Raw genomic sequence first — 17,989 nt, 5'->3', positions numbered from 1 at the left:
AAAGAAAGAAAGAAAGAAAGAAAGAAAGAAAGAAAGAAAGAAAGAAAAGACAAAACTACTGTGTTTCCTTATTCTATCTGGCCAAAATATCTTTAGAAAATTAAAAACAGCCCTAGATTAGAACACGATACAGTTTCTCAGTGTGTGCAGAACAGATACAGCGCACTGGATTATCATCTGCTATGCCATCACAGGCAAGGCTACATCCCAACATTACTGCCATGGTTACCAAGAAAGAGGACACATTTACCAAATGAGACATAAAGGTACCAAAGTTTTCAAAAGGCTTTCTTTTTCTCCTTTGCCCCATGCTTGTCTTGGGTTTGGACATAAAATGAAATGGACTTTTGGATGGATGTAGAAGAATTGGGGACAAATACTCTGTTTGGAAGATGCACCTAGTAGCAGTCATTCTTTACTGAGCATTTTCTTTAAATATAAACTATTCTGCTGATGCTACAGTATGCTTTCAGTGCCACAATACTCTCTCCATTTGCTCTGTGTTCCCTGAGTATTCCACATGACACGTTATTAGGCAGAACTCTCTGCCCCACTTATGCCTTACCTACAAAGTTTCCCATGAAGGCAGTTCCTAAAGCAATGTCATTGTATCCGTAGGGGTGAGAGCCTTCGATATGCCAGCCAACTCCTTCATATACTCCACCATCCTGGCCCACTAGAAAGCTAGGATTGGGTAAAGAAAAACAAAGAAGGCAGTCTGAGAAACACAGTTTGCTTCAGTCACTTCCTTAATCATTAATCTAGTCTTTCATCCATGTACCACATGCTGTATGAATGTCCCATAAGTGCCAATGTGCAGAAAGCAAAAGCAAAGCTTTGCATTTTGCGTTCATCCCCAGTATTGAATCTGATTTAGCCAAGATGACTGGACCTCCTTGACTGTGAGCAATGGACATTTTGACCACTGACCATTCTGGTCCTACAGCTTTCTCCCCCCTAGGCTTCTATAGACAATGTTATCATTTGCGGCTCTCTTTCTCAGGTCATTTCCATCTCACCTACCTTCCCTTAATTATTGTGTTTCTCAGAATCCTATGCTTCCTCCTTAGCACCCTTGTCTGCCTGTTCTCTCTTCCCTCTGAATACATTCAGCCATATTAAGCAATCATCCACCCCCACAGCTTCAACTATTATCTATAAAATCCAACATGTAAAAAATAAAATACAGTCACCTTTTACATTTTCTGCACCAAGAAAATGAAGCATCATCTTAAATCCTTCATTTTCCCTCTCAGAGCCCAGTTCAACCCATGACTCATCAATTGTGTCTTCTGCATAGCTGTTAAATTCTCTCACTACTCCCATCCAACTGCCATTGTGCAACTCCAGCTTGGGATACTATAACAGCAACCTGCCCAGAGTTTAGCCTTTTCCCAATTCACTCTTAAAATCATAACCAGGGGGCACGGAGAGATGGCTTCACAGCTGAGAGCGCTTGATGCTCTTGCACTGGACATGGGTTTGCATTCCAGCACCCACATAGCAGCTTACATCCATCTGTAACTCCAGTTACAGGGCATCCAACACCCTCTTCTGAGCATGCCTGTGGTGGGCATACACACGAGCAGGCAAAACACTCACAAGATAAATTAGATAGATAGATAGATAGATAGATAGATAGATAGATAGATAGATAGATAGATAGATAGATAGATGAATGAATAAATGAATCTATAAATACATTTTCATTTTTGCTTTTAAAAGGGTGTGGCTTTTTACAGTCCTTAGTTCCCCTTCACACAAAGTCATTGCTCATTACTTACAAGATCTCCTCAGCGGTCAGGCTCCTGAAGCTTCTACCCTTCTCTTGTAAATCCATTTTCAGGGTTGAGTGGGAAATGTCTTGTTTCCTCAAAGACACATGCTTTGTCTGTATCCCAAGCTTCTGAATGTGTTCTTTAACTAGATCACGCCCTCTTTGCCAAGAACCCTCATGCCTTATTCATATCCTAGTAAGAATGGTGTTCTTCATTGGCCTTTCTCTGACATCTGTCATTCTTCCAAAGTATTCTAGGCTCATCTTATCTGTGCTCTGATCTTCCAACACTGTGCTTAGCATTTTGCACTGTAATCACTTGTTTATTGAATCTTTCAACTCCGCAAAGAAAGGAACCATATCAATCTTGCCTAGCACTAGGCAGAATAGACACCCAATAAATGTGTGTTACGGAGTTAGAAAATGGGACATGAGTGGGTGCTTTCCCCAGTTACAACCATATCAGTGCTGGCAACAGCACACCAGGCACAGAGGTGGGCAGACATTCCAGCACAGGTTTGAAAGTTGAGGAACAAGAATCAACTCTGCTGGTGTTTGCCAATTTGTAATTTCTACATTTGCAGTCACTCCTTATTATCTGCAATGACTATAGCAAGATTATAAAAAGTCCTGAAAAGTGAAGCAGGTTCCACTCAGACACACGAAGAGGACAGCTGCAGCTAGAGCACACTGTAGAGGCAAACTCATCCAAGACAGTCACAAAATGCATTAAGTACCAATAAACAACTAAAGTTTATTGCTTTCTAACCCTAAGTTCCACCTATGAAAAGTATAAGGAATCCACCAAATAGTTTCTGCTATTTCATTAGACTAATATGTTTTTTTAATATAATACTCTCATGAAAGGAGCCAGAAGAGAATATTGAATCTCATGCCCTGTCTTCAAGCAGAAAATATTGTCCTTACAGTAGAGATGAGAGAAAAGAGCCTAGAGGGGTTGAAATTCCTGTGTGGTGAGTAACAGAAGAGTAACTGACATCAAAGAAGAGTCTAACATCAAAGAGAAGAAGATGGAGCTGGCCAAGAGCTTTGCCCCTTATTCTTTAGGACAGAGTGCCTCAGAAGGCAGACCCCTACTCTGGCCTTCCTTGAGGGTTCAGAGTTTTCCATCCTCACTGCCTCTTATGCACTAATTTTAGTCTTCCAATCATGCTGGAGAACATGCCTGAGAGGTCAAGTTGTCAAGCTGTATCCTGAGTGATGCTCAGTCCAGATTCTTGCAAGAATAAAGTATGGCACCAAGACTCCCCCAGCCTTGGTCTCCACTGCTCTGAAGAAAAGGGGTCGTTTCTCACTTACTGATATGCGATGTCACAGAAATCTTGTTTGTCCATGTGAAAGGACTGTGTGTCCCTGACACGAATTAAGCAGTCGGCAGACTTGTTGCAGCTTGTCCCAGCAGTGTGGATGATGATGACAAATTTGGCTGGAAGGTTCATTTGAGGACAGTGTGTCTCTCTGGCTTCCCAAGCAGATCGAGGGATGATATCGGGGCATGCTACAGCAAAGTGAAAAACCAAAAGGATGAGAATTTGCTTTAAGCTCTCATAAAAGCAACATACAGCCAGAGACCAGTTTCCAGCAGTCTCTCAGCAGTGTCCGACAAAAATAGACACAGTCTAATGTGAACTTGGCAGTAGAAGTCTCGAAAAGACAGGTATATGGATCAGGGCATTGGAGCAATATAAGAACCAATATGAAAGTAGAAAGGAACAGACTAGTCAGAGAGAGGCACAATTGTATTCAAAACACAGGATACTGATACAGAAATTGTGGTACCTTTACACAATGGAATACTGATCAGCTATTTAGAAACAAAGAAATGAAATTTGCAGGCAAATGTATGGAACTGGAAAAGATCATCCTAAGAGAAGTAACCCAGACCCAGAAAGACATACATCACGTGGTATGACTCACTTATAAGTGGATATTAGACCTATTGCACAGGATAAACATACTACAATCCACGGAACCAAAGTAGGGCCCAAAAGAAGGTGTCAGAATGTCACTCAGAAAGAGAACACGCAGCAGAAGTGGATGAAGAGAGGAAACTGGGAAAGAGATGGAATAGGGAGGGAAACAAAGGTGGGAATCAGAACGGAGGTGGGAGGGGGGAGGGCTGGGACAAGAAGGGACACTGGGGTGGCCATCTCTTTGTCAAGCTGGAGGCCTGGGACGGGGCAGGCTCCTGGGAGGACATGGGTGTGACTCTAGCTGAGCCTCCTAGCAGGGGGAGACATGAAAATTGAAGTGACCACCTCCTAGCCAGGCAGGACTAGTGGAAGGAAGGGAACAACAACTCAACAACAAAACCTGTGATCCAAAACTTACCCTACCTACAAGAAGTTCAGGGATGAGGGAACAAAGATTGACAGAAAGCCTGACCAATAATTGGCCCAAACTAAGACCTAACCCATGTTCCAGAGCCAGCCTCTGACTGAAAATGATACTGTGCTATGCTTTCAGACAGGAGCCTAACTCCACCCAGTAGTGGACTGAGACAGATGCTGGGACTCGCAGCCAAGCATGGGACAGAACTCTGGGGGTCCTGCGTGTTGGGGAAAAGACCTGGAGGGGACAGGAACCTCACAAGAAGACCAATAGAGACAACTTACCCAGTCTCATGGGGGCTTCCAGAGACTGAGACATTAACTAAGGGGCATGCATGATCTGGACCGAGGAGGCCCCCTGCACATACGGGCAGCTTGGTCTTCATATGGGGCACCTGGCGAGTGGCGGAGGGTGAGCTGATTCTAACATGAACTCTGTTGCCTACTTTTGGATCACTTCCCCCTGGCAGCACTACCTTGCCTGGCTCAGGGGATGAAGATATGCTCAGTCCTGACGTGACTTGATGTGCTAGGGAAGGTTAATGTGGGGGGGGGGGGGGGGGGCCCTCCTTTTCTAGGGGGAAGGGGAAGGAGAGTGAAGTGAGGGAATTGGGAGGAGAGGGGGGAGGGGCACCGTCTGGCTATAAAGTAAATAATCTAATATAAAATAACAAAATCAAACACAGGATGCCTACACACACATGTGTGTGCCATATAAAGTGGGTGTGCGCAAGCGAGCTCACTCTTTAAGCCAGTCAACTGTATGTGGAAATAATATGGAGTCTACAAAGAACTCACAATGTTACAGAATTATCATTTTTTTTTTTAGTATAGTACCAGCCCAAAAGCAATAAAATGGTCATTTAGGGATTTCTAATTGTAAAAAACAAAATCTTAAATATCAAGGAATTAAGAAAAAGGATGTGTTAGCAGACAGCTAGGCTACTGGAGGTGCTTACTAATTTTGTTGGTTTTAATTGGCTGACCACTCTTTTCAAACCAGCACACCATTTTCATTTTTCGGTTTCGTAGAATAACCATTCTAATACCAACATTACCTGTAAGTTCCAATTTTCTCAGTACCACGGCCATGGAAAAGGTTGGCTCACTTTGGAAAAGTGTGTGTGTGTGTGTGTGTGTGTGTGTGTGTGTGTGTGTGTGTTCCCACAGTATGTAAATATGTCTACTCAGTTTCCACGTCTTACTTCCCTCTCTCCCAGCCATGCTGGCTAACACATTTCATTTGTTGCTTGCTCATGTTCTGACTTTGCTCACTGAAGTATACAATCCTTGATGGTGGGAGTTTTGTATTTTTTTTTTCACAGATGTATGAAAATCTGAAGACTGCATGCTTTTTGTAGACTCAGTAAAAATATGAGTATACATTTATTTGAGGCAAGAATGCGTCCTGATAATAACATTCTGGTGAGATGGAAAGGCCAGGGAAATCATGTCTCCCAACTCCGTTAATTAATAGGGATGTTGTTCAGTAGAGGACTTATCTAGCATGCTCAATCCCTGACTAAATCTCCAGTGATTAAAAAAAAAAACTTTTCCAACTTCATAGTTCTGGCATATGTGAGATTTTCTCAGTCCAAGTAACCCTTGACAGCCTAAAAGGAAAATATTTCCAAATGTGGCTGGAGAGCAATGCAAAGATTGGTGTACTGAGCTGAGGGTTTTACCTTTTTTGGGTATCTCTGAATGTTGAGGAACAAAGCAGGTTTCTTCCTTTAAGAGAAATGGATGGATGTACCTGGGTGACAGGTAACTATGCTGGATGGCAAAGAAGATCAGGTCCCCTGTAGCGGGTAAAGCAGCAGGGCTGGGGCTGATGCCTTCCGGAGAGCAATATGAAATAAAAACTGTTATTAAGAAAGTTCAGCCTGGCCGCCGCAGCAGCGAAGAGTGTGAGACACCACCTGACCTGAGTGATCAGTAGACAGGAAAAGACAAGCAGAACGCCTGAGAGATACAAACTATTTGGTCAGAACTCTAAGCAGTCACAATTAGGAACCTCTTCTGAGGGCCGAACTCAGACTATTTACTCTGTGTTGAGAAAGGAGGTAAGAACCTGATGAAAGATACTTGGGGAGAAACTTGCTTGAGTAAGTCAAGTGTAACCAAACTTGTGAGAAAGGATGACAGTATTTACTGAGCAACTGCCAGGATCAGGCATGCCGTAAACTCTTTTATATTTGTCCTCCTGTGGTTCTTGCTGAACCTCCCTATTAAAATCCCCAGTAAAGGGAGGAGCAGTCCTGTTAGGCCACAGAGGAGAGCTTTGCAGCCAGTCCTGAAGATACCTGATAAAACAGGATCAGATGAATGGGGAGGAGGTTCCCCCCATCAGTGGACTTGGATAGGGGCATGGTGGAGATGAGGGAGGTAGGGAGGGACTGGGAGGGAATGAGGGATTGGGACATGGCTGGGATACAGAGTTAATGAAATGTAACTGATAAGAAAAAAATAAAATTCAAAAAAAATAATAATAAAATAAAATCCCCAGTAAAGAATGGTGTGTCCTGGTTGATATCTCTTATTGACCTATTGGCCTTCAGCACCATCTTGGCCCTCTGCTCTGCTCTGGTATGTGTGGAGGAGGTCATTAACTACTTCAACTCCCTTGCCTTGCCTACTGGCCTCTTTTTGTCTCTACCAACAAACAATACTGAAAGAAAAAATAATCCATGCTATCTGCCTCTGGCAATGAAAACACCAGTGGCAGATGACTTCAGATTCCATTGGCCGTAACTATGAACTCCATGTCCATGGCAGTTGCAGCAAGATATAAACTAGGAAAGAGCATGAAAGAGGGGAAAACTACAGCTCATAGAGTGCAACAGCAGAAAGGATTTCCAGAAACAGTGATTATCAGGGATGGCAAATGCAATGTAGGCTAAAAAGATATTAGCATTGAGAAAAGAAGGCGGTGGGGAGGTGGAGAACACTTTGTGTCTGGAGGAAACTATTATTACCTTACTGCCGAAGAAGGCAATGCTCAGAGAAACATTATTGTAGCCTCGAGCATGCAAGCCTTGGACATGCCAACCAACTCCTTCATACACCTTGCCATCCTCCCCAACCAGGAAGCTGCCAAACAAAAATATAGAGTTAGTGGTAATCCTTCATATCAAGAAAATTCACTTTACCAAAGTAATCCTAGAGGCTCCTAAAAAAGTGAGGTTTCAATAACTTAGTAATGGGGACAATTTTAGACCTCCTAAAGAAGTAGAAAGATATTTTAATTTTGGTTTTGATTTAGATTACATTTATTTTCCAGACTCTCACTTAAAAAAAAAAAAAATACTCACTTAATTCAAAGTGGAATTTGAATGTGTGACTCTCCAGAACCTGATGACAATTAGTTCCATCTTTTTAAGGGCCAATCCACCTTATCTTTTGTTTTTGTTTTTAATTATAGGACCAATCACTTGAATATTCTTTAAAGCAATTAAAGACAACACAAGAGTTTCTTTAAACTGACCCCACACAGATTCCTGCAGGCTCTTAATCACAGAAATTTGTTTTACTTCATTTTTATTGCCTGTTTTTAAAATCATGTCTATATTCTTTTATTCTACTTGCTTCTTTTATTTTTTTTTTTGGTCCATTCTGCTGCTCTCTACTTTCCAATCCATCTTGAAATGGTTTTTCATAACTCTTGCTATATTCAGCCTTTTACTAGATTGTGAATTCCAGAGCAAACTGAACACAGAAAGAACACTTTCCAAGGTCCTGTAAAGACCCTGCTGGAAGAGAGACTTTTTCACCTGACACTGAGAACCACACGGCACCTGAAGCATGCCCACCAGTTCTCTGCTTTTGGGGGTTCCCAGCAGGTTCCCCTGTCACTTCTGCAGAGCCCCTGATTAGTTCAATGTCAACACTCCCTTACAGCTGCAGTAACCACACTGTTGAAAGGAGGTTTACATTGCCACTACGGAAACCTGATTTTTAAAGACAGAGCAGTTAAAACCACTTACAAACACCATGATTGAAATAAGCAACATTTCAGTGACAGTCATGGAATGACAGGGAACAGTGACTGCTGATAAACTATAGTTAATAAAGTCGCACGACTTCCACCAAGGGCTGATTGGAGGTCCCTGGCAGAATATAGATTCAGGTGGTACAGCCAGTCTCCAGCTGGTCTTGCATATTTGGGTTTAACTAAAAATATATGAAATCACAGAATATCCTTTCTAAAACGTATAATTCAGAAATTATTCCTATTTGTCTTTTAAATCCCCTAGCCTGCTCTTTTTCTTCATATGATGGTGAGGTCTCTCATTCTTGAGGTTAATAAGAACTCTCAAAGTAGATACTCTCTCATTCTTGAGGTCATCAACAGAATCCTCAAAGTAGATACTGCACAGTGCAAAAACCTTCCATGCCTCCCATTCACTTTAACATGTGCTCTCTTCCCATCATTCCCCATGCCCATTCATCCCCTTGTGTTATCCAGGGGTCATTCAGGTTAGCAAATGGGAAAATGCTTCATGGATATGAGCCCTTGCCTGGAAGGGAAGAAGTGAGTTGTATCAACACACAGTCTTGACACAATTCTGAACCCATGCCCCTTGCTATGCACTACTTTAAGCAAATTCTTTGGTTGCCATAGACTATGGCATTCTCACTTATGTAATAAAGATAGTAAACTTTCCCTTCCTCATTGCTCCTAGTTGGGAAATAGCAATGAAGATCTGTCATGCTGGGGCCTTCTAGGGGTGACAGCAGTAATTACATAACCTCCCGTGTGTCCTTTCATGAGCTCCCAGAGTAAAAGCACTCTTGAATACATGGCTCAGAGTTGTACCTCCTAATGACTACTGGATTATTATTATTTAGTTATTTTTTCCCTAACACTCTTCAGTCATGATAAACACAACACAAATGAAGCCCAGAAAATGGGAAATACAGGGATTTGAAGACCTGGCCATCTCTTACTTGAAGGCCACATCACACCAGCCTCTGTTATGTACAGAATGAGACTGTAGAACCCGCACCATCTGGCTACAGATAATCTGATCTTTGCACTCCATCCTGGTAAGATGCTCTGTGATGAGGTAGGGCACAGGCAGGTCCAGCGGGGCTTTGCAAGTGAGTGAATTTGATCCCCACTCCTTTCGGGAAACTATGGTAGGACTGCCTGTAAAAGAGACAACAGATGAGCATGTGACAGACCCTACCCCAGACACTAGCTCCTCCACTATGGCATATGGAAGCCTTGGAGAAAGCTTCTCCACCCAATACTACCCATTCTCGTCTCAATAACCCAGTTTGGGCTTAGTAATCACCTAAATCTATACTCAGCCCTGTTAAGTTGCTTGGTTGCAGGAGAGACTGCTGAAGTTGGGAACCTGTTTGTATCTCCAAGAATGGGGCATGAGCAATAAGGACCTGGGAATGGATCTGGGAATGAGTTTAGAGAAAACGATCCTTAGTAAATTGTCTAAACTATGGAGTTTCTGAAAATAGACATAGTGCTTCATACATTTCTGTCACAAGAACCAGTATGTCTGATAGCTCAGTAGGACTATTTCTAACAGGAACTCAATGACTGGCTCTTTGACCTCCCCACCTCCCAAGAGAGGAGCAGTCCTGTTAGGCCACAGAGGAGGACTTTGCAGCCAGTCCTGAAAATACCTGACAAAACGGAGTCATATGAAAGGGGAGGAGGTCGTCCCCTATCAGTGGACTTGGAAAGGGGCAGGGAGGAGATGAGGGAGGGAGGGATTGGGGAGGGAATGAGGAATACAGCTGGGATACAGAATTAACAAAATGTAACTAATGAGAATAATAAAAAAAAAGAATAAATAAATAAATAAATAAATAAATAGATAGATAGATAGATAGATAGATAAATAAATAAATAAATAAGTAAATAAATAAATAAATAAATAAGAAGAACCAGTATGTCCTTCATAAATCTATTAAGTTTGTTCCAGATAATGACACCCATCTTGGCATGTGGCACTATGAAGTGTACTCATGGTTCTGCTGGTCGGTATGCAGATGACACAGGGTAAACAATATTGCTATTGTTAGGGACCAGGGAAGACTTCAGCAATCCTAGAGGGTGGGTTTAATGAAGGTAGGTGTAATGAAGGCCTCAACAGGGCAGGGGAATGGGATAATAAAACCCACAGGACCTTCAGAGCTGGCAGGACAGACTGAAGTCTGTCTTACATTGCAGAGAAATCACTAAATTGTGGCAAACAACATGAAAATACACCCAGTATTTAAGAATCACCAAGCTCAGATCCATTTAGTTCAACAGAATTCACATATATTTACTCCATGTCTAATCACTTTATAAAACAAGAAAACACGTCACGATGTTGTAAAGGCAGTCCTGCATTGACAAAATTGGTATTTACTTACGAATGTAAACTCTGTGCTGGGCTTAACTATGATGATGATGGCAGTGGTGAGGGGGAGATGGTGAGGCAGTTAGAGCTATAAATTACTTAACATTCATCATTTGAACACTGTGCTAAACCTTTATAGTCAAATTGACTGGACTTAGAATCATTGAAGAGACAAGTCTCTAGGCATGTCCACAAGAGATTATCTAGATTAGGTGAGTTAAACTATGAGGATCTGCTTTTAATATGGGCAACTGGGATACCAGACTGAATAAAAGGAAGCCGAGCATGAGCATCCACTGCTTTCTGCATTACAGCTGTGGAAACAAGGTGACCAAATGCCTTAAGTTCCTGCCACCATGTCTTTCTGTCATCACGTCATACATACATGCATCCATCCATCCATACACACACACACACACACACACACACACACACACACACACACTGTAAGCCAAAATAAACTCTTTCTCAAATATTTTGTCACAGAAATATAATCAATACAATATCCAATTGAATTCTCAATAAAAATTCTAAGAAGTGGTTGATGTCTTATTTATATCTTGAAATCAAATAAGACTCATGAATTAACTGATGGAGGATCACAACAGCTGTCAGACCATTGATAGAATCTGTCAATTTCATAGCAGTTAAACAAGTGGCAAAGCTATACATGCTTTAGCAAAGACAATGCTAGGAACATTTCTTTTTTAGTCCACATAAGAACATTGTGTGTCATTCAGTAAAAGCAAGTCTGAGGAGAAGAAAGAAAACTTACCACGTGCCAGGAGACACAGAGTAGAGAGGACAAGAAGCCAGGGCAGCATCATTGATGGTCCCAGGACACAGACACGGAGTTTAATCAGCAGTCCTGGAGGGCACTGGTTTGAAAAACACTGACAGTTAAAATGACTGTGCTAACTGCATGGCATTCTGTCTGTTTCCCTACTCTCTGTGTACTCTCTTCTGAGGGACAGCACTCGGCTCAGGCTTCTCAGGATCACCTGCACACTTCAGTTGTTTCATACATAGGAGGAGCCTAATGGCAGAGCAGGCCTTCTTCATAGCTACTTTCTAGGGCCCAGGAGACACCTCTTCCTTGCAGTGTATGTGGCTGATACTGAGCCTTCCACAGTGAACAAATGAAGCAATTTCTACAGTTCTTCAGTAGCAGCCATAAAGACGCTGTATAGACATTTTCATTTCTAATGTTACAATTTATATTTTGCCCTTACAAAACATCTGTAAGACAATTATCCTGAAGTCCATTTCTTTTTACAGGGAGGAATACTCAGATTCAGAAGCATTGAACGGAAAATAGAGGCAAGTACGGGCTCCATTATTTAGAGCATTGGACAATCAGCAATATGGAAGGTCATAGAGTTAAGTTCCCTATTCTAAAATCACTGAGAAATGATCAGTCAGCCTCTACTGGGACATGAAGATAACAACCACTCACTGATCACATTATGTGGTCCAATTATTATGTGGGGACTTTTTAGACACTTCGTTAAGGCCTCAAACTGATATGTGAGAGTATTAGGTCACATTCCCAAAATTCCCAAATTAGAAGGAACAGAGAGTACCTCTCCTAGCCAGACTTGTCAGACTCCAAGGCCTACTGAACACCCTAATTCTGCCTTTGTTTCTGGTGGTGGAGAGGTGGAGATTCTCAGCATGGGACTAAGGGATAAAATATAGGACTATTTTTATGCTGCCCAGATCCAAGAATCCTGTCTGGTTTTGCAGGCCGAGATGAACTGCTTACTGATGTTCAGTGTGAAATGTTCATTCCCTTTTTTGCCAGCTTTCCCTGGTTGAAGTAAAATTACATAGACATCAGCCTGCACTGTTATGATTCTACAGTTGATACCTCCAGATGGAAATTTTTAACATTACAGCTTAAGAATTTAGCACATGAATGTTTCTAGAACAACACAAAAAACATCAAATAACATACAAGACCCCGTTCATTCAGAAAACGTTCCTCTAGTCGCATGCCCCCAAAATTGAGCTCCTCCCAATGGGACAGGTACCCATTGTACTCTCTTGTGTATATGAGAGAAAAACCACCCTCTTCATTAGTCAAATCAGAGGCAAAAACTAACTTGCTCTTGACAGAACCCATGCCAGCTGACTTCCCAGAAAGTAATCTGCCTCCTGAAAATGATTAGAAAACATTGTCAGTCCTGCTTGAAAGGAAGTTTGAATCCCTTTCACATGATTTTTATGGCTTCCCTAGCCATAAAAATTGATGTCACAAGCTGTACATTGACCTTGTCAGACTATGCATCTGAACTCTGAAGGATGAAAACAGGCCTGATCTTTAGGTCGCTGAACTGTTCGCCTCTCTTCCTACTCCCAGACTACAGACATTGAGCTGGAAGGACATACTGAAGCCTGGCTCACGTTGCTGTAAATTCTTCATACATAAAATAAACAGTAGGCAAAGTTTCATTCAAGTCTTGAAAGACAAGGAAGAAGTAGAGGTAAATCCAAAACCAATATCCTATGCAAGAAGGGTGCAAGTTCCTGATTTATCTAGAAAAAAAATGGAGAGAAAACTTTCCTGCTTGGAGGACAGCTTGAATAAGAGATATAAGGAGAGCATCCTTCACCATGTTCACTGAATGAGTCTAGCTTCTTAAGGAAGAAGGGCGTCTGGAGAACACTCATGTTCAGAAACATCTGAGGACCTTGTGCTGTCCCAGCCCAGCAGAGCAGAATGAGGTCACCTCTTCCTTTATTGGCTACTACTTTCCTTCTTCAGTCTTGGGTTACAGTCCCTGTCCTTTCTCCAGCAGGTGTCTCCTTTCCCAGACTTTGCTTTCTGTAGCTCTAGAAATCACTCTCCTTGGGTAAAACAACACTCACACTCTGGCTTCCCAAAGAGAAGCTGACAGCGAGAGGCCCCCCTAACAAAAGGTAGACAGAGGTTTAAGGCTCATTGCTGCCTCAGTTCAATGAAAGGAACTCAAATGACATAAGACTGGGGCTGATATCACTTGGGAAAACCCTATGAATAAATCCAGGTTACTCCTCCCTGGGGAAGACCTCAATTGCCACATCCTTTAAAGTGTCTACTCAATAGCATCCCTCAATAAGCCCTGTCAATCCTGGAGGCTACCACACACCAGGAAAACTAGGTTGCAAGGACCATTGATTGTTATCTAGACAGAAAATAGTTCTAAATTAATCTTCTAGACTAGCAGTGGAAAGAGACGGAAAGTTCATTTTCTGTCCTGGGACTGGGATCAGGTCCTAATTTGATTGTACGCATGTTCTGTTTTGCTTTCTTTTATGCTTAAAACTCTCCTCTCCTGTGATCCCAGCACAGCACTATAAACACATCAAGACAGTTACTTCAGTTCATGTACCCGCAGAGGTGACCCCTTAACAAAAAAACTAAGTCCTCTTTAAAAAAAAAAAAAAAAAAAAAAAAAAACTTCTTTTCGGTGCCCTAAATTTATAGACCTTATACTTGGAAGTCAATAGTTTTCCTTAATTTTGGATCAGATTGGGAGAACACATCCATTAAAAGGGGACATGTGCCTTTCAGCCTTGTAATTACACCTCCAGTTAAGGAATACATCATTTCCACATGTCTGACCAGGTGTCATTAGGGTACACTGTTATCTACGGCATAATGGTTCTGAGATCTGCCTGCATAGGGGAACCTTGAATAACTGTGTTCTCTTCTGGTCACATTTAAAGAACCTGAAATCTGGAGAAAGCTTGCCATTGGATAACATTCAACAAATTTGATGTCAGATATACAAAAGTGAAAGTCTCTTCATAACAATGAATTCACAGGATGCATGAGGTCAGACAATCTGTACTTCTTTGGGCCTGTTTCTGTACCTGCCAGGTAGAAATGACACTGTTTACACAATTGTCATGAAGTTTCATGAACTCTGAAGGTATGTGTGCATACAGAGAACTCCACACATGCTGGTTAGCCCATGGCAGGGGCTTCAGATTGGGATGCTACCTCTATGGCTGTGATCCTGTTAATTTCTATCTTAAATATGTTTTCTTCTGCCATCCCCCTAACCTGCTCTCCATGCAGCCTAGCACCAACTTGTCTGAGGAATTTGGGGGCTTTTAGGGGAAACCCACCCAGTCAGAAGGACATTTTAGGTATGCTAATAAAGCAATAAAATACACATTCCTTGGACTCCTCAGATTCAATATTCCTCCATTTAACTTAGGCTTCTTGAGAAACTACTGCACAGGAGGGGCTGGATATTCAGTAATGGGAGAAACAGGTGAGTTTTCTGAGCCTGCAAGAGGTTAGGACATGTTTGCGGTATGGAGTTACTGCAGGCTCAGTCCCTTCACTCATTAGCGTCTTCAGAGTGGTGATGTGCCAAGGCTTCCATTACTTTTCGTGCACTTGCTATAACACTGTGTCCGAGGAAGTTTCTCTAGCATTTTTTCAGTTATATTCCTTTGAACAGGTGTATCTTCCTTGTTTACTTCCAAGATTTTAAGTTAATAAGTGGATTTCAGTGGTTCCTAGAGTTTCCCTAATGTGTCCACTTCTGAGGTTTTGTGTCTTAAACTTGGAGATTTAAAGTGAGTGAGTGTGGACCCACTGAAGTTATTGTTGATGCGAGAACTGTTCTGTTAGAATTGGGTGCTAAAATTCTCTACCTAGACAGTACCTATCCCGCGATAGCTTTATATGCAACCTGAGAAATATTTGACAGCCTCATTCAGCAGTTCTCAGCCCGTGAGTTGCGACCCCTTTGGCAAACTTCTGTCTCCGAAAGTATTTACATTAAGGTTCATAGCAGTAGCAAAGGTACAGTTATAAAGTAGCAACGGAAGTAATTTTATTATTGGGGAGCTCCACAGTGTGGGAAACTGTACTAAAGGGTTACAGCATTAGGAAGATGGAGAACCACAGTAAGGCCCGTATTGCTCCCTGAAACATAAACTGTTTGGGCTTCTGTGTCATCTGCTCCACTCTTGAAATCAGCCCTTTCTCCTAGAAATGTTGAGTGCTTTTCCTGGGAGGTGCCATGCAATGATACTAAGGATGTTTATTTGATATCATGGATGCTCTTGTCAGTTATCAGTTTGAACCAGTCTATTCAGATAAGAAGTAAATCTTTTTGAAACAAAGTTTTAAAACTTCTATTTCATGGAGTTTTTCAGTTTTTTCTTTTATTTGTCTATATTATGAGAGATCAGTGGATTTAACATAATTTTTAAACAAACCCAAAAAAAAAAAATACTACGTAAAATGTAAACTGACTTCTCTTCTTTTGTTGCTCTAGCAATGTGGGGATGGTGTGCTCAGCTGGTACAGGAGCGAGGCTAGGAGTGCGGAGTTGGCATGGGTAGAACAGCAGAAACTCATCAGGTTAGGCCTGTGTGAAAGAGTCCAGAGTGAGGCCAGGGCATGTGAGGTTTGCATGAGCAGGTAGGATTCTGTTCCTCTACTAGACTGTTTTTATGGGTGTGTTGAGATCATTGATATTCAGATTTATTATTGAAAGATCTGTATTACTCCCCATCTTTTTGTTGACTCCGTAGTGTCTTCTTTTGTTTGGTAAGCGTCTTAGCTTTCACATGTGCTTTCTCCTGTAGTCTCTTGATGTGTTTATCATTCTCACAGACTGAAATATTCTTTCCAATATCCTCTGTAGGCCTGTCTTGGTGGTCATAAGTTTTCTTTAGCCTGCTTTTATTTTCTTCACCTTCAATTATCATAGATGGTTTTTGGGTTTTTTGTTTGTTTGTTTGTTTGTTTGTTTTTTGTTTTTGAGTTGGAAATTATGATCTTTCAATGTTTGAAATACTCCCTCATGCTTTTATGGTTTCATTTGAAAAGTTGGCAATTGTTTTAATTGGCTGACATTTGTATGTGACTTGGTGCTTCTCTTTTTCAGCTTTCAAAATACCTTTTTCATTTGGTACATTTGGTCATTTAACTAGAATATGCTGTGAGAGCTTATTTTCTGTTCCTGTGTATCTGCTGTTCCATGTGCTTCTTATATTTGAGGAACTTCTAATTTACCTAGATTTGGGGACTTTTCTTCAATGATTTTCTTTTTCTTTCTCTATGTTTACAATTTGGAGGTTTGGTTTTCATATGGCATCTCAAAGTTCTGGTGTGTTCCCTTCACACATTTTTTTTTTAAAAAGTTACCATTGACTTTACTGCATGATCTAGTTCTTTGTCTACATGATCCATTGTATTGCTGAGGCTTTTCACTGATTTATTTCTATCTCTTCATTAAATTTTACTTTTATTTCATTAACTTCTTCACTTAATTCAGATAGTCTTGGAAAATCTTAAAATCCTTTTTTAGTTCCTTTTTAAAATTGTATGTATGTATGTATGTCTTTATTTTGATTATCATTTATTCCTTTGTATCCCCCTTGCAGCTCCCTCCCTCATCTCCTCCCAGTTCCACTCACCCTCTGGCTTCTCCCCCTATACCCCACCTCTAGTCCCCTGATAGGGGAGGATCTCCTTCCCTTCTGTCTGACCCTAGCCTATCAGGTCTCATCAGGGTTGGCTGCATCATCTCCTCTGTGGCCTGCAAGGCTGCTCCACCAGGGGAAGGTGGTCAAAGACCTGGCCACTGAGGTCATGTCAGAGACAGCCCCAGTACTTATTAATAGGGAATCCGCTTGGAAACTGAGCAGCCTATGGGCTTCATCTGAACAGGTCCTATCCCATGCAAGGTCCTTGATTGGAGTAGCGGTCTCTGTAGGCCCCGCCCTGGGCCCAGGTTTGTAGCTGTGTTATTCTCTTGGTGGAGTTCCTGTCCCTTCCAAGTCTTTCTGTCTCCCTCTTCTTCCATAAAGTTTTCGGCACACTGCCCAAAGTTTGGCTATGAGTCTCAGTATCTCCTTTGATACCCTGGTGGGTAGAGTCTTTCAGAGGTCTTCTGTGGAAGGCTCCTGTCCTGTTCCTTGTCTTCTCCTACTTCAGATGTCTGTCCTGTTTGCCCTTCTAAATGAGAATTAAGCATCTTCCCCAGGGTCCTCCTTGTTTAGCTTCATTGGGGTTATAGATTTTAGTATGCTTATCCTATATTATATAGCTAATATCCACTTATAAGTGGGGATATACCATATATGTCTTTCTGCTTCTAGGTTACCTCACTCAGGATGATCTTTTCTAGTTCCCACTAGTTGAATGCAAGTCTCATGATTTTCTTATTTTTAATTGCTGTGTACATTCCATTGTGTCAATGTACCACATTTTCTGTATCCATTCCTTTGTTGAGGGACATCTAGGTTGTTTCCAGATTTTGGCTATTACAAATAAAGCTTCTTTGAACATAGTTGAGCAAATGTAATTATTGAATGGTGGGTATATGCCTAGGAGTGATATAGCTGTATCTTGAGGTATCACTATTCCTAATATTCTGAGAAAGTGCCAGATTGAATTTGAAAGTGCTTATATATAAAGTTACATTTCCACCAGCAATGGAGGAGAATTCCCCTTTCTCCACAACCTCCTCAGC

General features: G+C 41.6%; 1 protein-coding gene across 1 annotated transcript in view; it reads right to left on the bottom strand.

Annotated features, from left to right (window-relative positions):
* The window catches only part of LOC129673891 (peptidoglycan recognition protein 3-like), a 54,701-nt gene that overhangs the window by 411 nt on the left and 36,301 nt on the right, over positions 1–17,989 (bottom strand). Inside the window, 5 exon segments of the mRNA XM_055603745.1 lie at positions 566–684; positions 3,098–3,296; positions 5,814–5,966; positions 7,112–7,221; positions 9,079–9,280. Of these exon segments, the coding sequence (XP_055459720.1) occupies positions 566–684; positions 3,098–3,296; positions 5,814–5,966; positions 7,112–7,221; positions 9,079–9,280 (783 nt within the window).

This window comes from Psammomys obesus, unplaced genomic scaffold, assembly GCF_907164565.1.
Source record: "Psammomys obesus unplaced genomic scaffold, mPsaObe1.curated_primary_1811, whole genome shotgun sequence".
In the NCBI taxonomy this organism is placed as follows: Eukaryota; Metazoa; Chordata; class Mammalia; order Rodentia; family Muridae; genus Psammomys; species Psammomys obesus.
The sequence above is the reverse complement of the archived record's forward strand: the minus strand, read 5'-3'. Positions and strand labels throughout refer to the sequence as shown.